General features: G+C 41.5%; 1 protein-coding gene across 9 annotated transcripts in view; it reads left to right on the forward strand.

Moving 5' to 3' along the window:
* NRXN1 (neurexin 1) overlaps nucleotides 1–11,289 on the forward strand; it is a 1,628,124-nt gene extending 1,616,835 nt beyond the window's left edge. For all 9 annotated transcript variants that reach the window (XM_085612721.1, XM_085612723.1, XM_085612729.1 and 6 more), the window contains one exon: nucleotides 8,273–11,289. In XM_085612721.1, coding sequence (XP_085468847.1) covers nucleotides 8,273–8,577 — 305 coding nt within the window. In that variant the 3' untranslated portion in view covers nucleotides 8,578–11,289. The remainder of the gene's footprint in view (nucleotides 1–8,272) is intronic.
* Nucleotides 11,290–23,802: the final 12,513 nt, after the last annotated feature.

The following is a 23,802-nucleotide window of genomic DNA, read 5'->3' on the forward strand; positions in this document are numbered from 1 at the left end:
AAGATTTCACTCAGTCACATTTCCAACCCCGCTACGTCAAAACCTTGAGCCTGCTTGAAGCCGGCATAAGGTGTGATGCACCATGTGGAAGATAGAATGGGTTGGCACAGTGCTGGAGTTGTGTCACGACAGCGACACAACTCCAGCACTGCGCCAACCTTATGCCGGCAGATGCGACACTCATCTGCCTATCCTTGTGCCATGGCGCACCGCATTGTGAATGTGGCGCATCCGTGGTGGTGCAACGATGGCATTGCGTGTCTCACATTTCTTGGCGCATCCCTGCTGATTTGCAGGGATGCGCCAGGAAATGCATTCTGTCCATCAGTTGTTCTTTTTGCAAGTACAGCACAGGCAGCAGCAGTGCAAGCTTCCCTAGTACGCAAAATCAGTAAAGCAGCTCAGATATTGGAGCTGGTCCGGCACTGCTGGTGAGTGGCCGCTGGGGGCCTTAGAGTGCACCTGTTGAATGACTCATTATGGAAGGAGATAACCGCACACCTCGTTTACCAGGCCAGTGGTGACCTGACTCAAAGTTTTAATGAACATGCTCTGTCACATGAGACCAGCTGATTAGCGTGAAAAATGTCACCCTGCGGTGATGCAGAATTTCACACACAATGACTTACCCTATTTCGAGAGATGTGGCATTTTGTAGGGCTGGGAGGAACTTGACTCCATACGTGTCTTCAAAAGTCAATGGAAATAATGTAAATTTCCTCAAAATGCCATGCGTTTGAAGGACAGCCCTTTTACACAATGGCAGCCCTCAAAACCTTCATGAGAGCTAATGATTTCACGTTGACCCAAAGCCCACTCTCTCTCGTACTTCTTGTAAGTACTTGAAAGAAAAAAACTTTTCGGTAAGATGAGGCATTTCTGAAAGAAACAGTTGTTTTGCTCGACTTAAAATGAACAAGTCAGGATTCCAGGCTGCTGGCAAGGTATCCAGGCCTCTCGCGGACACATTAGCATTCTTCCACATGCCCTTCTGTTTCAGCAATTGGAATAATGAGCACGCATATACCAAATATGAATGTCAAACATGAAGAGTTGGCCTTTTTATTACAAAAAAGAAAAGCACACAAACTGTTTTCAAAATAAAATGTCCCCAGCTATAATTCCATCCGAAAATGTCACAATGACATCAACCTAGCCGGCGTTTCTGAAGCCTGATGGAGTGAGATGGTGAGATAATTGTGAAAGTGTTCCATTAGGTGGTGACACGCCAGCAGGTGAGGCCTGGAGTTTCAGCACCATTTCAAGAACACGCCGTGTTTCGTTTGCTGGCCTCAAAGAAGAGCGCAACTTTTTCTAACTTAGGCAAGCTGAGATGTCGAGGCAGTGAAAGTTAATTGACAGCTCTGACAAACATACATTTAAATACGAAAACTTTCGGTCCATCATTTATTGACAGACTTCCACGGGGTTTTTCAATTGCTACAAAAACAGACTTCAGTTTTCCCCTGCATCACAATTCAGTCAAATGAGTTGTGCATTGCAACTAAAATGCTGTTCAAGTTTCTGGTCCCAGTGGTAAAAGCTTAATATTCGGATAAATGTGGATATTAAATGTCTAGCAGAAGGTGAACTAATTGATTGCTTCTCACATTCAGGGCGATTTGTGGTATCATCTGAAATATTTTAAAAACAGAGGGGCCTACCATAATGTGATGGGCTCATCTGGTGAACTATGTTACAATATAACTGTATTTTCAGATGCCCCTGACGAAGGGAAATATATTCCCGAAAGGCATTGGGCTTGATAAATAAATCATGACATGGAACCTACCTCATGCTTCTGGGCTTATGTTGAATAATGACAGTTAAAAATGCATTGAGTAAAATGAATTGAACAAAAGAAGAGATAAGATGAAAATTTAAGGAGAAAAACGGAAAAATGAAAAAGCAGTTTAATACAGATGAATTTAATTCATTGGATTCAGGCAGTGATGTGGCAGTGCAGCTTGGTGGAACCAAATTTGATTCCTTCGTTGTTGAGGACAATATAACTGAAAACAGATGTCATCAAACAAAGGAACATTCTGAACTGCTAATTGTTCATGATGGACTGGGTAAAGAGAATTGTCATTTCTGTTCACTGGATGACCCCGTTAGAGACTGATACTTTGTTGATTGCAATGAAGTTTCACCTTTGGAATCGATGCTTTTTTGAAATTCCCATGGGGCACAGGGTCAAGACCGATTTGCATATGGCTGGGTCCAAACTGGGGTGGCTTAGTGGGCAAAAGAACAATGGATTTAACCCATATCTCTTGACTGAGGGAGAATGTTTGCATTGTCAGCATTCCGTCCATCATCTGTTTGCTGTAACAATATTTGAAATTAGCAGCACTTTTCTTAGATGGCCCTGGTTGTGAATGCCGGTGCAGTCACTGGCTTCTGAGGTGTGGGCCAAAGGTCGTACTGAGGTTCTCAGTCCAAGTGCTGCACGACTCCTAATCCGTGTGCAAACAGACCTTGCTGTCAGATTTGTGATTGGACGTAGTGTACGTAGTTCACACTGTTGTTTATCCACACAATTTTGTCCAGGTAATACCTTTCTGAATGTGAGGGGGCAAACACACAAGAGTCCAAGTTTTGCAGCTTGTGAGGGGGATGAAGGTGTGCTATTATTGCATTATCCCCCACTCCGAGGTGCCGAACCTGAAACGAAGAGGAATTTACTGCACCCGCTGAATTTAGTACCCTCTGGCTTGGTTTGCTCTGAGTGCAGTATTACATTTAGTAGTAGTGGGAACCATGCTAGAGTGTCTTTGAGGTGCTAACTCGTTTTTTTAAACAGATGTTATTGAGTATTAAAGCAGCACCATACAGAAAGCCAAAAGAGGCCTCATGTAATACACCAACAGTGAATATTCAGCTGTCCGATTCCACAATTCCCCAACTATATCCATCCACCCACCGCCCTAAGTTGCGTAAGGTGCTTACTGATTGTTCCAAATACTAGCATAATTTTAACAAATTCACTGGGGAGGTGAAGACAGCCACCTGCTTCTGATGGACCTCTGGGGAGGTTCTACTCGCCCCCAACATATTTAGAAATAGAATGGATAACACAATACATTTTGCAGACCTTTACTCAAATATATGGATTCAAACTTTATAGTTTTAGGAACAGATCAGGCTTTGTGCTCCTGAAATAATGCAGTACTTTAGGATCTGCCAAAGTACTCATAACCATTATTTTTCTTCAGCATTAAATCAATCCATTTGCTGTCAAAAAAGTGTAGTCTCAGCCTCAATGGCTGTACAGCAGGACAACATTTGTGCCACCGGCGAACATAGGCCTAATGCACAGGAAGATGTATAGAATCAATGCATTATAGACATATGCCTATAATTTGTTTAGATTTTTCTTGATCAATAAAACCCATAGGATGGGTGAATAAAATATACATCAATTATGTTAGTTCTCCTTGTTTACTCAAATGTATTTACCACAGGCGCATACAAGGTGGGTACTTGGAAATGCGCAAAGGTTATGAATAATCATACACATGTGTTTGTGTTTGTTCACTTACTCATTTCCTGGATGCATCAACAGAAATGTAGTTGAAGGAAAATTCTGCAAAGCTGGTCATTGCCTGCAGTAATAAATCCAGTATGTGGTTGGAGGTGATCACCAATCTTCATTATAAAAACCAGAGAGTCTCTACCCTCAAGGAATAACATTCACAAATAATTTACCTATATTTCCCAAAACAAAAGTCTGTGCTCTGGACCAAGAAAGGCAGATGTGTTTTCAACCACTGCCCACATAGCAGGGTTTATGTTTCTGAGCGGGGTACAGGATAGCTGGTAGAATAAACAACAACCTAATACTTCTTTTACCATAGTGATCCCAAATGGGGTTTGCAAAATCCACTCCTAATCATCTCCAGGGACATCCTAGACACTTTGGTCCAACTACAATCGAAGGGAGAACGATTGTGACCATGCCAGAGGGAAGAAGAGCTCCTCTGATTAGGTGCGTGGCTAAGATTCAGCTTGGAGCTCCTTCACGGAGATGAAGTTTCAGTCATCTTGAATATAGAAATACTAAGAAATTTTATAGTAAAGAAAAGAGAAAGCGATGCAAAAGGAGGTAGGAATACAGCAAAAAAGATGTGGGGATTGAGTATGGAATGTTGTTCACTCAACTGAACCTCACTACATTATACATCATTCCTTGACAGTGAAAAACTACATCTGAAGAAGAATACCTAGCTGGAGACTTCTAACTCTTGTTGAAAGTAGAGACTTCAAGTACTCAAAGACTTGTGACTTCTCCTGGCACCTGGGACTTGAGCTTTCAAGAGCCAGTTGGTCTGCCTTCTGTTTGCCTGTTCCAGGGACACATAAAGCAGAATGACTCCTGAGTTCTGACTCTAAAAGGGCTCAGTTGATCGCTAAGGACTGTACCCTGTAGAAGCTCTAGCTAGAGAGAGAACATGTGCCTAGAAACCTGCCATGAGGGCCGGTCGGCTGTAGGATTGATAAGAAAGAACTTTCCCAGCAGTTTGAGAAATGTGGAACATTGTCAGGCATAGTGAGGTATAGAGAGGCATTCCAAGGGTGATCTAAACTCAGGTGGGTAAGAAAACAGATTTCGTCCCACTCTGAATTTTTTTATTGCACTGAAAACAGGTTCAGTGGAATCTAGTTGTAAAAGAATCTGGCATTTGGGAGCCATGCAAAGCTATTGCTTCCAATCTTGCCCAAGTGAAGGATTTCCATTTCCATTTCAGAGCACAAAGATTAAAAATCTGACTTGAATGACCCGCTTTATGTCTTTGACCTAAGATCCATTGAGGTCAGCCTGTAATAACACCTAGCTTTCAAGCAAATGCAAACTGTTTTTCAATGCCACTTTATTTAGTTTTTGCAGGTGCTTTTTGCATTACAACTTAAAAAATGTATATCTCTGTTCCACCGTCCAATTTTAATGATCTCCGTGTCTCTTTTCTCACTCATCTTTTCTCTATTTTTATCTAAATTGATTGAGGAAGTTTATTGTGTTGGGTTCTTTACTTAAAAATTGTTGGTACTGCCTGAACATAACACGCATTTCTCTGTAGGCAGCTTGCTGCTCATACCATGGCTAACAGGGGTTGAACAGAGAATCTTTAAGAACTGTGTTTTGAGCTAATCAGATTGTGTTTATTTCTAACAGGGCTGATCGTTCCACTTATCAGGGCCAGTCTTCACAACTCTCTCCCCTATACAATATGCCTTAAACCTTACATTACTGGGTTAGGGATCATCAAATTTAGATAACAATTATGCTCCTGCACAGTGTAATTGCCCCTAGAACTGGTTAATACATGCAGAAACAGAATTACCTTATCTGTTTCCACATGTGAATTCTGGATTCTGGGGACAATTCTGCTCCCACTTTTGCTTTGAGCAGGTGGGAACTGAAAGTGGGATAGTGAATGGCAGGGGAGTGGTAAAGAGCATACTAGGGAATAGTGAGGCTGTGAGCTGGCATAAGGGATAATTTCATGCTACCTCGCCATAGGAGTAGGGGGCATCAGTTTGCTTGTCCTTGCAGTCCCTGCTAATCCATACTCAATATTACCAGCCAGCTGTTACAGACACTAAAATCCAGTCTTGTGTTACCATACATGGTAAATCCAGGTCATGGGAACATTGTACACTTGTGGTCAGGAGGAATGGTATCTCCCCTGAAGGTACTGCTTCATATTTATCAGAATCAAACTCTACTCTGACAAGTTATGCAGTAAATATTATTCCTTATCTCAGCATTCACCTGTGTCTATTGAAAATAGAGGGACAGCCTATAATGGGTCTTTTTGGTTTCACAGTATCCATATAAAGACATTGTTTGAAACACATCATACAATAACATCCCTTGACATTCTGGAACTACGAACCTTCTGTTTCATCGTGCTTAGGCTTTCTATACAGGTGTCCATGTTCCCATCTCAGGGTCTTAAACCTCTTCCTAAACTACTGCCTCACTTCAAAGCGCTTTAAGGATGGTAAACTCTTCCTTAACTTACAAATGTTTTCATAAATTGAGCATGTTGATGCTTACATCACACTTACCCCAATGAGGGCCTCAGACAGAAGCAAGCAAGTGACTCAGCCTCCAGGTATTAGCAACGACCTTAGCCAAAACATTAGAATCTGGCCCTTGCCCATCCAAGAAAAACTAGGCATGCAACTGTTTTCAACTATTTCCACTTGGGTGGTACGTACTTACAAATCCAAGATAGTCAGTCCATCAAATTGTGATAGTCCAGGGCAGGGTTGTCTCTTCTTTTTTTATTGTAATCCTTAAAATTCAAATAGTGTTTCTTGGCTCACTGGTAAACACCCTACTTTCTTCATTTAAAAACTCCATCCTTGCTATTACAGAGGTTATTCAACTCACAAATGGTTTGGACTTTTAGTGAACTATTTCTCCTGATTCCAGTTCTGGATGAGCTACTTGGTACCAGATCCAGCCTGGTAAACAGCTGCAGCAAGCCCCCAGTGATATATCAGCTTCAAATCAACCAACGATAATCTAGCCACACAATACAATTTCTCAGAATTTGCTCTGTAGTTATCGATTTACTCACATTTTTACAGGTTCTGCCTTTTTTATCATCAATGGGGTGGCTCAGAAAACTATAGTGCAAATCCATCAACAGCTGATTATCCATCTTAACACTCTCATTGAGGTTGCCTAAATACTGGTTTGGAATTAGACTAAGGTACCTAATGATCTTCATTCGTGTATGCATAATCAGTTTCCTTATTGGCTCCACAGTTAAAATGACATCACATCTTTCAGTATCATGTGTGATACAGTAAAGCTGTAAAGCAGATATGCAAGTTGTCTATTGGTTTCCACACACTTTAGAAAATCATTGGGGGGTGTGGCAAGGCTTTGCCAAGCTACGATCTTAAAATATGATGTTTGCTTGGTTGAACATTTGGGTTGTGCATTCACCTTAATTCTTGAATATTTCTACATGGGTTATCTAAGACTGAACGTTAAATGCTGAGAAACCTCAGAGTTCTGGAGTTCATGAGTTTCAATCCTGACAAAGCATATGCTTCCTCTCTGGTGGATAACTGAGTTAAAAATTATGTAATAGTATCACCCGGTATTGAAAACACTCAAAATGGTGAAAGTATACAAGGGTCATTTATGGCCACAATGAAGACAAAGTGAGCTGAAAGTTTGTTGCTGACCAACCTGTGTTAGGGGGGGTCATGAGTTTCAATCCAAGCAAGGCAGGCTTATCATCTGAGGTAGGTAAATTGAGTACAATGAGTTGTGTAATAGTAACATCTTTTACATAAAGCACTTAAAAATAAATGATAGATGTGTGATATTTAGCACTATGTAAAATGCAAGTTCAAATGCAAACTTCAGTCTGCCATCTGTTTAAGATTTTTAGTGTTCAGAATATTACTCGTCCTGGTTTTGCTCTTTAAAGGCAACCCTTCATTTCTTTATTTGTGGTTTCTTCCATTCAATTAGATAAGTAGTAAGCTATTTACCAGAGGACACTGTACTGGCCTTAGTGGGTTTTTTGGTGAGATGGAGGCATTGCCCATAGTTCCGACTGCCCCATATCTCCCTGATTATGTGAGATATTTTACTGAATCTTAAATGTATAATCTGTTGTCTGTGCTTGAGGTCAGAACCATAGAGGACAGCCCTCACTTCTCATAGCTCTATAATTCCTGACACTTTCATTTCAGGAAAAGAAGTCAAGTTGATCTCAGTTTTTCACCAATAATTTGTGTCTAATCATTATTTGGCATGTTACCTCTTTCCTAGTACATATATTGGTGTAGGTATTTGGCAAGTTACTCACATAGGTGACGTCATCAAAAGCTAGACACCAAGGGAACAATATTCCTGACCCAGAGCAGGTTGTTCTTGGGGATTAGCTTTAGCAGAAGCAAAATCTATGGCAACTCTTTCTACTCAACTTGCCAGGTATATGTCTTTTCCAATTTGCTATGAAAATTATATATCAAGCAATAAACAACACTTGACTCACTTATGCATTGCATTTGTATTATGTGCTACACTGGTGATGTAACTTAAATGGTAATCTATAAAGAATGATGTGCATTCAAAGGTACTGCTTAACCAAGTACAGTGTGGCCTCTGTTCTAATAAATTGGTTTATGATCTACTTTCATGAGATCATGTATTCTTGCATGGTGCTGATTATTCTTACTCCTTATTGTGCTTTATCACTAATTAAGACTTCCTTATTTCATGACTTACCCACAGCAAATCCAACTAGACCAGGTGGAGGATCTTTTCCTGGCTCAGCTGAAGTCATTCGAGAGTCCAGCAGTACAACAGGCATGGTGGTTGGGATCGTGGCAGCAGCAGCATTGTGCATCCTCATCCTACTTTATGCCATGTACAAGTACAGAAACCGAGATGAAGGTTCCTACCATGTTGATGAAAGTCGAAACTACATCAGTAACTCAGCACAGTCTAATGGGGCTGTCATCAAGGAAAAACAGCCCAACAGTGCTAAAAGTTCCAACAAAAACAAGAAAAATAAGGATAAAGAATATTATGTCTGATAAGAACATCCTATTAACTCTTGTATAGAATTATCCATTTTATCAGAGACATAATAGAAACTGATTTACTTTACTTTTTATGAAGCACACAGAGAAGAAGACAGGGAATGCAATCAGAGAGCGGAGACTGTTTTTTTTTTTTTAAAGAAAAACAAGCATTATGAACTTTTGTTTCTCAATAACAGCAGCCAATAAAATTCCCTAATACAGTGTTTTCATTTACTCTGCCTGACTTTATGTTGCTGGAACATTTTCAAAAGACAATGATGACAGCCACGCATTCATAAAGCAAGGAAAAATCAACACCAAGGCACAATACAAAAAAGCTACCTATGGATCTGGAATTAGCCAAAGTGCTCGCACTTTCTTGAAAAGTGAGTTAGTCTTTTTTGCCAGATAAGACTTTCATAATATGTCATGGCTCAACTCGCAGACTTAAAGAGTTTGCTGCCAAGTGCAATGAACCAATGATTGGAACTTGCATTCACAATGAAGGTGCTGGCTTTGCAGAAGAAGTCTGTATAGTACAAATAAGAAGCCCCTTTCTGGTGTGAGGAAAATAGTTTGGAGGCCTTATTTTCAGAAATGTAAACTATAAGGCACTTTTTTCACAAGAAAACAAGAGGGCATAGATGCAATCATTGGAAGGATTTTCATGCACGCTTACTATGTTACAACATATGTTTATATAAAACACATCTATATGTGCTTTCTGGACTGTGATAAGTGATGTTTTATAGCCTGTTGTATAGACAATGCAAAATATATTCGCTCCAGCCATTTTTGGTAACTTCAATGTTCTAAGTGTTGCTAGGTATAGGACGTTTTATGACATCTGAAGCAACCAAGACTTTCTTTTCCAGCCAATATTATGCGGTTTTTTTTCACTTTAATTTGCATTGTTGTGAGGATGCTGATGGGGATGCGTATGAATGTACATAAGAGACAACTAAAGTTTTTTGACCTTTTCAAGCAGTCTTTTTTAATCACTGTTGAGTTCTGTGTATGAAAGAAAAGGATCAGGAAGCAACTATCAATATATAAAATAATTTTACTCTATAATTCCCTTAATGTATCAAGGATGGTACTGTAAGACTCATGAAGTTTGACATTCCAAAATACTATCTTTAAAAGAAGTATCAGGTTTGAGTTCTTAGTTTTATTTTAATCAAAATCATTAAAGGTAACCTAGCATAATCAAGTATTCTGTTATACCCATATGAATATATCCTCTGTAAACACAAATGCAAAGGCTTTAATCAAAAAAACTCTTCCTCTTATAACTGAGACAGATTTCTTTGTAAGAGACATCAAAAGTATAAAATGTGGATAATGTGCTTACCAGAACACTTTTTAACATGCACATGTTGCCACAACACAAAGTATTTTAAGATCGGTTGATTCTGTAGTATTATTCTTTAATATTATACTTGTGTTTACAACGAGTACATGCTGGAATATCCTCATATTAAAAATGATATATATTGTTTTAGTTATGTTTGAGTAGGCTCAGAGCAATAAATCATTGAGTAACACATTGCTTACAGAGAAATTCAAAAAGAATACATTAGACTGAGCGAGAATACACGAAGAGAAATCAACTGATTCACTGGATGGCTTCCCAGGAGATTTTCACGCTTTACTGACAGGAAAAATGAATTTAAAATTAGCTTTAAACAGCAGTGGCAACAAAGCAACAACTTTTCTGTTTTTTTATCTCTGTGGCTGATGGAAACGAAGGAAACTGGTATAGCTATCTCAAACATACCTATGAAATGCATGAAGTCGATATGAACCTTCCATTCTGTAGGGATTGCCAAACAAATTTAATAGTAAAATAATGTATTTTTTTAAAAAAGGGCTTTCTTATTTTTGTGAGTGTTTGGAGATGTGGCGACGAGGATGTTCCAAATAAAGTACGTATGGTATTGTCCCTTGCCAGATTGTCTGACTCTGGAATCCCAACTTTACACAACAACAGCACAGCGGTACTCAGAGGCAGGTGGTTGCAGTGAGGATAAGAAGCTGGTTACTTAATCTTGTTTTTCTCAAACGTGTGTTGGATGTTTATATAACACATCCTGTACTCTGCTAAATATAAAGGAATGAACTTGACTAACCATGTGAAATTGAATAAGAACTTAAACAGTAGTGTATTGTTTGGGCCAGAGTGGGTATTTAGAATTGGAACTCTGTATTCATCTACCATAATTTATGCCAACTAACTGCTTTTTTTTTCTAAATTGCTTAATACTGCATTAACTAGGTAACACAAGTGACCAAACTTAAAACGAGAAATATAATTACCATATTTAACATCCACAACTTTTATTACTGTTATTTTATTTTACATAAATACAATGAACAGATATATGCCAACGCTGCAAAATTTGGCAAATTTAAAGAAACGCCATTGTGGGGTCAAGCTACCTACCCTAGTTTTCCATCTACATACTGTAATTTATCAGACTGAGGTGGCATATTTTCTATTACTGTACTGTGTTGCCTTTCTTAACAAAATACTAAAGTAATGTGTGAAATGGTCCATTCCCCAAAAAATAAAGAGGCCAGATGCCCCTAACATTATAGTGCTTTGTGTGATAGGTATTTACAATTTTATTTTACTGCAAGGCCAACTTATCCATTACTGGAAATGCTAAGCAAGTGGAATTTACTGTTTTGTTAATAAAATATTTCTTAATACAAACAAAAGACTTCTCCTTCTTGTGTTTCACTCCAAAGCATCCTATCTAGTTTATCTAACGCAACAGGACCGAAGACCAAAAATTATTTCAGGAATACCGAATCCAAAGTTTGTCATTTTAAATATCACCAAAGAATTGTTAAGATACTTATCTTTGCTTCATAGACACATTACTGGTATGAAAAATCCCTAAAAAAACTTGTGCACACGTGTGTGCGTGTAGCGCACATTACATTCATGCAGTAAAGAATTTATGATTTTGCGTTGTATCAAATCACAATTATGGAAGAATCTGAGAATTGGAAATATATTCTAACATTGCTTTCTGGACTTCTAAAAGATCGTTCTTACAGTAACATAATTTCAAGAGACAATCATCAGCCCTCTCCAATACATCTCCATTGACGTCCACAACGTGCAAAAGTGTGGTGAAGTGGATCAGCTTGAAAATAAATGATTTTGCACCAAGTGGTATTTAGAAAAGATAAATTATCTCAACTGTAAGTCATTTCAGTCACTGCGCCTACTTCCACAAGAAATCTTACACAGAGCGCTGAAAACACAAGTTTAAATTTATTTGAACACTTCGTAAATATAAATATGAATTTATAAAATGTATTTCCAGTCCTGCGATAAAGAAATTGTCAAAAGTACATAGCACTTAAACTAGCAGCACTTAAACAAGCTTTGCCAAAGTGAAACATTTTGACGCTCTCAGGCTGGCACTCATAAAAAGCAACAACATTTTTTGAGATTTCTTTGTGTAGGATGCATGGATGAGATAAAGGTTTTAGGAACTGATATACTGAGGATTTTTTTGGTTACATTTCATTAAAAAAAGGACAGACTTTAAGAATGCGCAATGCGATTTTGCTATGTGTTAAACCTTTTTTTTCCTACTGAACCTGAATTGTAGTTAGAAGGGAGGATCCTTCCTGGGTTTGGGGATGAATGAAGTTAGAGGCCTTGTTAGAGGTCGAGAATGTTTTTGCCCTTCTAGATGTCTTATGTAGCACATTATCCATTTGCATTTTACCTAGCTTATAGAATCCACCAGTAAAGCTTACCGCCTGTGGAGAGTTGTTATAAGATAGGTCAGTGATGACCACAGCATTCGGCTACCTTGATTCATCTCCCTGCAGTAAGTATCTCTGTCTGAGATAGGTTGGACGAGATGGTCAGAATGGCACTCCTGGAGACACATAAGTGTAGACTCAGCCTGCAAGGTAAATAGAAAGTTGAGGGTGAGCTTTGTTTTCTCCACTTCCTTGTGCTTATAGTAAGTAGGCCCTTGACCACAGGCGTGGGTGAGGTTCTTGCAGGGCCGGACTGGCTACTGGGTGTTTTGGTGTGCTGCCAAGCTGGGGGCTGATTTTGTTGACAGGAACCTGCTTGTGCTTAAAACCATTCATTTCGCTTTGTTTATTCAGGAGCACACGCAGGTCCCCAATAACTAAATCAGCCCCCACCACAATGAAATCAGCCCCCAGCTCGGCAGCACACCAAAACGCCCGGTAGCCAGTCCGGCACTGAGTTCTTGATATTTTGATGGAGGCCTGCAGTTTGACACACATCATTAGTCCACTCACAAGCACCTTTCCCACTGCCCAAAGAGTCTGTGCGGTAAGACCAACCCCTCCTTGTTTACCATGTAGGTTTTTATGCGTCACTCAGTCTTCTCTTTTCCACGAGGAGTTTGCATCGAGAAGCATCCATTTCTTGCATCTTAAAGTGGGTCTGTGACAAGGCCACATTTCAATCTCAATAGCCTTGTAGTGGGTGCCATGTGTGCGTAAGAGGAAAGTGAAATCATACTCATTGTGTGGAAAAGTCTCCATACACACACCATTCTATGCTCGTCCATTAGATCATCCATCATCAGCTTGTCATTGGCTTTCCTTCTGTCAAAGGCACTTGTTCTATCCAATAACCTCTAGTAAGTGTGTGTATCGAGCCAAATTTCATGAAGTCTGTAAATTAAGAACAAGAAAAGAGTTCCAGAAGAGCTGGGTGTTTAGATTGATCCTACTAATAAAACTTTATTGAGGATAAACAGTTTCACAAATATGAAACTCTGTTCCAGTTCTGTCCATGTTTTCCAGATAGTACATGCCAATGATATGATTATCAAGATGGCCACAGCACATCATGTGGAGACAGCAGTTTTGGCAGATATATATTACAATCTCTGTCCAGATTGCTTTGGAGACAAATTTGACCTTTGTGTGAGTGTGATATTAGTATGCTTGGAAGTGAGGTAAGAGAGCAACTTCTTTACAACATAGTTTTCCAAAATGTACACACTGGGTGAGAGGACCATAATGAGTACGGGGATCTGAACTTTAGTATTCAGAAACCAAGGGTTCCCAAAGGTATGTAAGTATTACATACTTTTAAGTATGGGATGTGTGTGTAGTGTGGTAGCACAAATGTAAGACTATCAAGAATAGGCATAAATTATGGGGGTAGTGAGTTACTCGGTGGGTGTAATTTGACAGATGGTGATGAAGCGAAGAAGTAAAAAGAGGGTGGGGAAAGAAATTTGGTGCCTTGTGTATGGTCTGGTACATGGGATACTCCATTACAAATATGGCCAATGGCCGATCTACTATAAATCATATATTAAGTGCATTGTAGCCCATGGCATTTTTAAAAGGGAAATCCACCACATTTTGGAAGAGTGTCCCATCCATTAAACTCGAAATAGGGCCTTATGGGCCCGATGCACAAAGCCATTTTAGAGTAAGTAAAGTAATATTCTTCAGTACTATTTTAGGTACTGTTACATCTCTGTGTGGCGTAGCTCCAAAACATTTCAAATATGAATAAAAGAGGAATATTCAAGGAATATTTATATACAATTAGTCAAAATAGAAAGGAATGTGCCTTTTTGGACTTGGCCCTTTTTGCAGGGACATTTTGCCTTCCTCCTGTATTATTTCTGACCTGTTTTTGTTGGTTTTATGACTCTGGGCACTTTACCACTGCTGGTCAGTGCTAAAGTGCATATGCCCTCCCTGTGAATTGTTGTTATGGATTAGTGATTCCATAATTGGCATATTTGATCCCAGTACAGTGCACTATGTGTGACCAGGGCCTGTTAATCAAATGCTGCTGATGGGCCTGCAGCACTGATTGTGCCACCCACAGAAGCAGCTTGTAAAATGTGACACAGGCCTCCCATTGCATAGCCTGTTTGCAGTCTGGGACTGCCATGTTGACTTGGCAAGTGCACACACTTGCCAGTCCTGAATCCTTTCCTTTTCTACATATTAGTCACCCCTAAGGTAGGCTCAAGGTACCCCTGTGGGCAGGTTGCATTGTATGTGAAAGGTAGGACATGCCCTAACGTTTGTGGCATGTCCTGATAGAGAAATACTGCAAATTCAGTTTTTCACTATTGCAAGGCTATCTGTTCCCATAGGACAGAATGGGGAGTCTATTTATAACATCTGATAAACATAACTGACCCTGGGAACAAGCAAGAGAAATAAAGTTTAGTGTGCCTGAACTCAGAATGTTAAAGTGCATCTTTTAGTGAGGGTGGATGTTTGCATTCTGTGTTTGAAAATACCACTTTTCGAAAGAAGGTATTTTCTTGCCTGACCATCCAGTGTGCTTCTGCTAGGTTTGTGTATTGCAGTCTGAATTTTGGGTGACAGGGGCTGGAGAGGGGCAGCCGCTCCAGAAGTCTGATGAGTCAGGGCTGGGCTGAATAGGCCTGCTCTGAATTTGGAGTGGTGGCAGGAGTAGCACCTTCACCTGAATAGGGCTGTGCCTGCCTTCCACAATGACAGTTCTGCCCCCAGGTGGTGTGTCTGAAGCCAGGGTTCACACTGACAATGGAGGTTGTTGTGCAGTTGCAAAGTGCCCCACAGAACTGGTTTTGGCTGGGTACAGACACTCTCTGCCTTCAGAGAACAAAGGATTTTGGTGTATAAAAAGAGGGGCCGAGATCCCAGACCTTTCGATCCCTTATGGGAATCAAGAGAAACCTTTGCCAAGGAGAAGAGCCAGAGACGATGTGGAAGAATACTGCCCCTGTGCTGTCTGGGGTTGGCCTGCAGTGGCTACTTGCTGCCAAGGAAAAGAGAAAAGGACTTTGCTGTTTGCTGTGTCCCCTGCTTGAGGAAGATCTCCAAGGGCTTGAAACTGAGCTTGCCTCCTGTTCTGAAGTCTCGGGGACACAAAGACTTCACCACTAGCTCCCCTGAACTTCCTTGCTGGGAGTTCTGACCTGCAAATAGGTGCCTGCTGTTGTTTTGGACCTCTAGAGGCTGTTTTTCGCTTGGAGCTGGAAGAACCTACGCATCATCCCGGATCATTGCATCACATTGAGGCGCCAAGTTTGTCACATCATTGGGGGATGCAGTAAGAAACCGATGCATCACCTCTCCACGCAGTAAGAAACTGATGTATCCCCTCCTCTCCTGTAAGGAACCAATGCATCACCTCCCCTGCGCACCAGTAAGGAACGGACGTATCACCTCCCCTGGAGCAAGGAACTGACGCATCACCTTCCCTGAGTGTAAGGAACCAATGCATCACCTTTCCTGAGGCCCGTTTTGTTTGTTTGCATGACACATCCCATGTACTTTGTGTGAAAAGTGTTGCACCTGCAATTTGCTTTGAACTGAACTATTTCTACCATCTGAAAGTCCTATTTTTATTACTGGATTGTGGATTTTTGTCATTTGGTCTTGTTTTGGTTTAGATAAAGATTACTTATTTTTGTAAAGTGGTGTGGTGTCCATTTGTAGTGTTTTCACTGTATTACTGTATGTGTTCACAAATGCTTTACAAACTGCCTCTGAGATAAGCCTGTCTGCTCGTGCCAAGCTACCAAGAGGGTGAGCAGGGGTCATTTTAGGAGTGTATCCCCCTTACCCTTTCTAGAAGCAAGGGTCCCTTTTTGGTCAAATGTACCTACCTCTGCCAACTAGAGACCCCCATTTTTAACATGTCTGCAATGTACTTTTCTAATAGAGAGATAGTTGTTTCGGGGGCAATTCACAAAGGCATGCAGGAGTACTCAAAACAGTGCTTCTTTTGAGCTACTTCCTATTGCTTTTATGAATCAGAGCAATGGAATCTACAGGGAATAAAACATCAGAGATAGAACTATGGAAAATACCCTAGAGGAGGATCCGTGTGTTCACCGAAGTGCATGGCTTAAAAGTTGGACTGCTGGTTGAACTTCAGTGCAATATGAGTGTGTCTAGGGTTGGAGCCAAAGGTAATGTGCCATTTATTTTTGGTTCTAATACCACTAGTATATATGAGGTTTGAATATTCCTTTTTTTAATGTGGTCTGTAAAGGACTTTGCCATGGAAGCTAAGAAATGACTTGTTGAAATAATGCTGTCTCTAGTGCTTCACAGTTTTCTGCAGGTTATTGACAAAAAAGACAGCCAGCTACAAGATTGTGAGAGCCAGGAATGTATGTGATCTTGAAATTGAAGTATTGTCAAAAGAGGCCCATCTGGCTTGCCTTCTATTTTAGAACTTGTAAGTTATGATCAGTTCTGTTAGACCTGGCTTTTACAGTGGGTTTATACCCAGATTGTTTGCTTTGTGGCCTTCTGTTTCTGAACTTTGTTTGTTGGTTTTATGACTACGGGCACTTTACCACTGCTGGTCATTGCTAACATGCATATGCTCTCCATGTAAATTATATGTATGGATTGGTGTTTCCATAACTGGCTGATTTGATTTACTAGTCAGTCCCTAGTACAGTGCACTGTGTGTGCCCAGGGCCTGTAAATCAAAGGCTGCTAGTGGGCCTGCCGCACGTGTTGTGCCACCCACTTAAGCATCCTATAAATGTAACTCAGGCCTGCCATTGCAGTGCCTATGTGCAGTCTAATAATGCTATGTTGACTTGGCAAGTGTACCCACTTGCCATGCCCTAACCTTCCCTTTTCTTAAATGTTAGTCCCCTCTAAGGTAGGCCCAAGGTACCCCTGTGGACAGGGTGCAGTGTATGTGAAAGGTAGGACATGCCCTGGTGTGTGTGGCATGTCCTGATAGTGAAATACTGCCAATTTTGTTTTTCACTATTGCAAGGCTATCTGTTTCCATAGGATAGAATGGGGAGTTTGCTTATAACAGTTTATAAGCCTAACTACCCCTGGGTACAAGGTAGGAAAATAAAGTTCAGTATGCCTGAAGTCAGAATGTTACAATGCATCTTTTAGTGAGAGTGATTTTTACATTCTGTGATTGAAAATACCACTTTTAGAAAGGAATTATTTTCTTGCTTAGCCATCCTGTGTGCCTCTGCTAGGATATGTATTGACAGTCTGGCTGTGGAGTGGCAGGGGCCGGGGAAGTGCAGTGGCTACAGAGAGTCTGGATGAGTCAGGGCTGGGCTGAATAGACCTGGACCACATTTAGAGTAGGGGGACGAGATTTCCTTTTACCTGAATGGGGCTGGTCATCCTTGCACAATGCTGTCTCCACGTTATGTCGGGCAGCTGTACCAGAGAGGACAGAACTGGTTTTGGCTGGGTACAAACACTCTCTGCCTTCAGAGAACAAAGACATTTACTCTATAAAAAGAGGGGCCCAGACCCCAGAATTTTAGACTACTTCTAGTATCAAGAGGGACCTTTGCCAAGGAAAAGAGCTGGAGAAACTGAGGAGAAGTAAAGCCCTTGTGGTGTGTCTGGGTTGGCCTGCAGTTGCTGTTTCTGCCGAGGAAAGGTTAGGTGCTTAGGTGCTAAGTGTCTTTTAGCCTGCCTGATGTGTATTGACCGTCTGGTTCTGACTGACAGGGGAAGAGGGGATGTATATTCTCTCCAACCAGTCTCTGAGGGGGGTTGAGGTGTGTCCTGGCCTGCCTGGGTGACTCAATGCTAGGCTGAATAGGCCTGGTCTGCATTTGGAGTGATGGGATGAGTAGCACCTGCACCTGAATAGGGCTGTGCCTGCCTTCCACAATGATGGCTATGCCCCCCTGTGGTGTGTCTGGAGCTAGGGCTCACACTGACAATGTAGGCTGTTGTGCACAGTGCCCCCAGAACTGGTTTGGACTGGGCTCAGAGCCCTGGGCCAGCAGAGAAAAAAGAGATTTGCTGTATAAAAAGAGGGGCCCAGACCTCAGACTTTTAGATCACTGCTGAACTAATGAACCAACCAGGAAGAAGAACCAGAAAAGCTGGAGGAGGTGTACTACCCCTGTGCTCTGTGCTGTTGGGGATGGCCTGCAGTGGTTGCTTTTGTCTTGGGCAGGGAAAGGACTGGACTGTGCTTTCATCAGCCTGCTTTTAGAGTTTTCTCCAAGGGCTTAAAGTAGAGCTTCTCTCCTGTTGGAAGACTCAGGGATAAAAAAAGACTTCAAAGATCACTTCTGGGAATCAAGAGGAACCTTTGCCAAGGAGAAGACGCTGAGGAGGAATTCTGCCCCTGTGCTGTTTGCTGTCTGGGGTTCGCCTGCAGTGGCTACTTGCTGCCAAGGAAGGGAGAAATGACTTTGCTCTTTGCTGTGCCCCCTGCTTGAGGAAGATGTCAAAGGGCTTGAAACTGAGCTTGCATCCTTTTTTGAAGTCTCAGGGACACAAAGACTTCACCACCAGCTCACCTGAACTTCCTTGCTGGAAGTTCCGACCTGCTAAGAGGTGTCTGCTGTTGTTTTGGACCTCTGGAGGCTGTTTCCCGCTGGGAGCTGGGAACAGTAATGCAGCTGTGAGAAGCACAACAGATCCGTACCTGTTTCCGATGCATCGCCGAAGAAATCATCAATGCGCCTGCATGCAGCTCAAGAAATTTGCGCTTCGAATGTACCGATCTCCAAAGTCTGATATCACCGCACCGATTCCAACGCAAAGCCTGCTGTGCGGCTGCAAGAACCCACGCATCATTATGGATCGTCGCATCATAGTGCCAAGCCTGTTGCATCATTGGGGGATGCAGAAAGAAGCCAATGCATCACCTCCCTACACAGTAAGAAACCGTTGTATCACCTCCTCTCTTGTAAGGAACCGAAGCATCACCTCCCCTGCGCAGCAGTAAGGAACAGACACATCACCTCCTCTGGAGGAAGGAATTGATGCATCACCTTCCCCGAGTGTAAGGAAGTGATGCACACCTTCGCTGCGACCCTTTTTGTTTGTGCACACGATGCAGCCAAGGTACTTTGTGTGAAAAGTGTCACATCTGAAATTTGCTATGGAAAGAACTGTTTTTTCCTTCTAAGGATTACATTTTGATTACTGTATTGTGGATTTTTGCCGTTTTGGTCTTGTTTGGTTTAGATAAAGATTATGTATTTTTCTAAGCTGGTGTGTGTCCATTTGTAATGTTTTCACTTTATTACTGTATGTATTCACAAATGCTTTAGACGCTGCCTCTCAGATAAGCCTGTCTGCTCGTGCCAACCTACCTAGGGGGTGAGCAGGGGCCATTTTAGAAGTGTATTCCCCTCACCCTGGCTAGAAGCAAGGGTCCCTATTTGGACAAAGGTATCTACCTCTGCCAACTAGAGACCCCAAATTTCTAACAAGTTCCAAGAGTTATTGGATGTAGAACTCAAAACAGAAAATAACTTTATTCTTGGAAATCCTCCATTATAGCAAGGTGTTCCATCTCCAGAACAGACTAATCCAATTCTTATTTAGTGAGTGAATTTGCAGGAATGGATGTTCTCCATTTTCATTGTGTTGGAAGATTTGCTCTAAGAAGATGGTCTGAGGTACCTGTTTCCAAAACAAATGGTTTGGAACAATCTGGTTGCCATAAAACGAGAGATTCAATTATTACTTTTAGATACTCAAATACCTGAGAAGCTGCTGGAGTCCATTGACATCTTTTGCTTTTCTTTAATGAATGAAAACTTGGGGTCACTAGCTCCACAAAATAATTTTTTTATATTCTCTTATACTTGGCTAATGCTAAACTGAGTTCATTAATCACGGATTACCCACAACCTTCCTGCTTCCATTTGAAAGACATTTTTCAAACAGAACATGACATAAATAGTTATATTTTCTTAACCTAAGAAAAATGTGTCTGGGTTTTCTAAAAAGTTAAACATTTGTAGCTGAGAACACCTCTCTTTCACATGAATACAATACTCTTTGGAATGTTTACAAAACACTAAACAATTGTCTAAATCGAGAAATAAATGTGAAGGAGTAAGTCAGACAAGATGGAATCCATAAAGTTCTAGAATTCTATTGGCGAACGATAGAGTCTTAATGGCATTACTCTGTATTTGATATTTATATAAAATGCATGCAAGATTTTATACTGTGTTTTGAATAAATTCCTTTTATAAATCAAGCTCTTCCCAAACCTTCATAGTGCTAATGTGTCCTGTTTCTTTTCTCTTTTCCTCTTCCAGTCCATAAGGGATATTAATATATATTGTGGCACAGTCGTTTAGGGTTTGTGGACTTCAAGTGATACAACACACTACACCTGGGTTCCAATTTTCTTTACATCTTATTGGGATTAGCTTCTTAAAGATTTCACATCATCCACAATTTAAATTCAAGAAGCTGACAGATATAAACATTTGCCACTGAAAAGACACATTCTACCAAGCCCTATGGACAACTCTCCTTAATTTATAGAAATACACTATACACATTGCTGAGATGGGCACAATGGCACTCAACGTAATTCGTCGTTTAACACCAGTGCGAGATGAACCACCTGTCAGTGGGACACCTCTATATTCTACATTATTCAGCAATCAGTGATGACTCAAAGTAACCATTGAAGTTCTAGTAATAAACTTCTACATCTTTTTACAAAGAATTTGTTGATAGTACTGTGTTACAACTATACAATATGGGCATGTGCTTACAGATGCTTTGGCCTTTTGATCATATTCAAACAAATCCCTCAGATCTTTATCCATGTGCAGCAAGGGAATTGGACCTGTGTCCAACACCACTGCGGCCAGCCAACCTACCTTTTTGAGGACAAGCCCTATGCCTCATCTCCCACTCTCAGCCAATGCCACACTGAAAGGCCAGGTTCCTTCACCCAACCCCACTGCAGCCAGACAGCACCTGCTACAAGGCCTCAACCTATCCCCCACTGCAATGCCAGGCTCTATGCCAAACCCTGCCACATCTAGGCAATCCCATGTGGTGCAGCCCTTCAACCAACCCCCTGTGAGCAGCCAACCATAGCTACAAGGCCAAGCACCTAACCTCACAGCAGCAGACCATCAGTCCCTGCAACGTCAGGCACTGTGGCTAACCCTCTCATGCCCAGCCAACCACCTGCTGTGAGGCCTGGCACTTTAACCAAAACCGTTGTTGGAAGGTGGTTTATTAGTAAGTTCGGATAGATGCATATAACTAGTAATGCAAAAAAAGTTGATGGACAGAATGCAGAACAATGTCATACATCAGTCTTAACCCTGTGCTCAATGGGAACAGTCCAGCCCGAACCGCCAGGTCAGGTCCTCCCTGGACTGGAGACAAGCATCCTAGGACCGGTTTCGGGGTTTCACCCCTCTTCAGCCAGGATAGCTCGACTCCAGTGACATGGAGAGCACGGGATCCACGTCTGGGCATACCCATCTCAGTAGGGGTGACAAATGCAAAAGCAACAATTGATGGACAGAATGTAGAGCAATGTTATACATTCACCCCAGTACAGAGTTCTGGGCCTAAATCCATTGTTTTTTTGCTCACCATGACATTCCAGTTTGAACCCAGACATATGCAAATCAGTCTTGACCCTGTGCACAACTAGTAATGACAACACAATCACAAATAAGGTCCAGCCAAGTCTCAATAAACTAATCCTTGCTAAACAATTAATGTCTTGGCTGATGAACAGTCAGGCTTAACTTAGGAGACAGGTATGTAAAGCCTTTATTTTCAAAACAGTAAAGAGTAAGACACAAAACACAGTAAAAATCCAACATCAAGTTATATAAATAGAGAATAGTTTTATCTTTAAATGACACCTAAGCAACCAAAATCCAAAGTAAGGAGCCAGAGATATGAAATTAAAACATTAAATGCAAAAATATGCTTTCTAGCACCTGAAGGTGAAAAGAGCCAACTGCGGCTATCTGTTGCACTAAACTGGGACAAAGTCAAAGTTTCAGGCCGACTGTGATGGAGCACAGGTCGGCTACGATGAGCGGTACGGCCGTCAAGTTTTTACCTTCTGACTTAGGGCCTGATTACAAGTCTGACGGATGGGATACTCCGTCAGAAACATGATGGCTATCCCGTCCACTAAATTACAATTTTCATAGGATATATTGGAATTCTAATTTGGTGGACAGGATATCTGTCACATTTGTGATGGACTAACCTGTCCGCCAAGCTCGTAATCAGGCCCTTAGTCACTTATTTGGAGCTTTTATCTTGACGTTGAGTGGTCCGCTTGATTAGTTTGATGACGGTGACCTGCTCCAGTGCGATGCCTAGGTGATTCCTGGAGGTCTTAGTCTCTAGGAATCGATGATGTTGAGAAGCTCTGGAGCTTTCAGCGGGCCCAACCTGCACGGTCAGGCTGAATAGCAGTTTAACGTCTCTAGTTTGACTCTCATTATAGGGATTGGTGGACTGTTGAGCTTTTTCCAAAAAGTTGTCAAAAAGTTCCCAAACTTTCGGGACTTCTTCTGAAAAGTCCTTTGAGGGTCTTGAAGAGTCCCAACACCAGCCAAGGGTCCAGACACTCTGATTTGCCTTTTGTGGGTTTGGAGAATACAATTGCCTCAATGCACCTGGTCAATCCAAGTAAAGTCTAGGTGAAGCTGGCCAGCTGGTCTTTTACTTGTTGTAGATGATGCAGATGACTTCTTTCAGCACTTTTCTTCTGTTTGCTGGTCAGGGAATCCACTCCTCAATCTTTTAAGACAGGCAAAGTCTTCTTTTGTGAAGCCTTGTGAGTGCAGCATGTGCAGTCCTTATGAGAGCAGTCCTCTCCTTGTGTAGTCTAAGGATAGAGCACGGCAGTCCTTTTTCTACAGATGTTTCCAAGCAAGGATCTAAGCTGCTGTACAGTTCTCACATATTTATTCCAGGTTCTGGGCTGGTAGGAGAGGGCTCCCCAACCAATGGGGTTCAACATGACCACTTTTTCCTACACTCCCCGTCCAGCCCCTCTCCTAATCTAATTAGCGGGGCTCCCATTTGGCTGGGGGTACAGGAAGTGGGGGGTTGCTTGCTTCCTGTGCTATCTGTCCTCCCTTTGAAGACCAGTTTGGCTATCCAGCCCCTTCTTGTCCTGGCATCTACAAGCAGCATATCTCCTCCCACCAGATGGTTGCATTGATTCAGCACAGGCCCCTTCACACCTTCTCAGGAGCAGCTTGTCTCAGCCTTTCAAAGGCTGGCCAATCAGAACAGGCTGCTACAGGGCTGCTTTAGGTAACTTCAGGAAAGCAAGTTCTAAAACTACTTTCCTACAATAGTTATTATAAAGCCAACCATATCAAGTTGGTGGATTTATTGTAACTACTATTTTGCTACTTTGAAATAATGCTCTAGCTCACTCCTGTCAAACGCTGGACAATAATGAAGTTTAATAAAAGCCTTCGCATG

This window comes from Triturus cristatus, chromosome 6, assembly GCF_964204655.1.
Source record: "Triturus cristatus chromosome 6, aTriCri1.1, whole genome shotgun sequence".
NCBI classification, from domain to species: domain Eukaryota; kingdom Metazoa; phylum Chordata; class Amphibia; order Caudata; family Salamandridae; genus Triturus; species Triturus cristatus.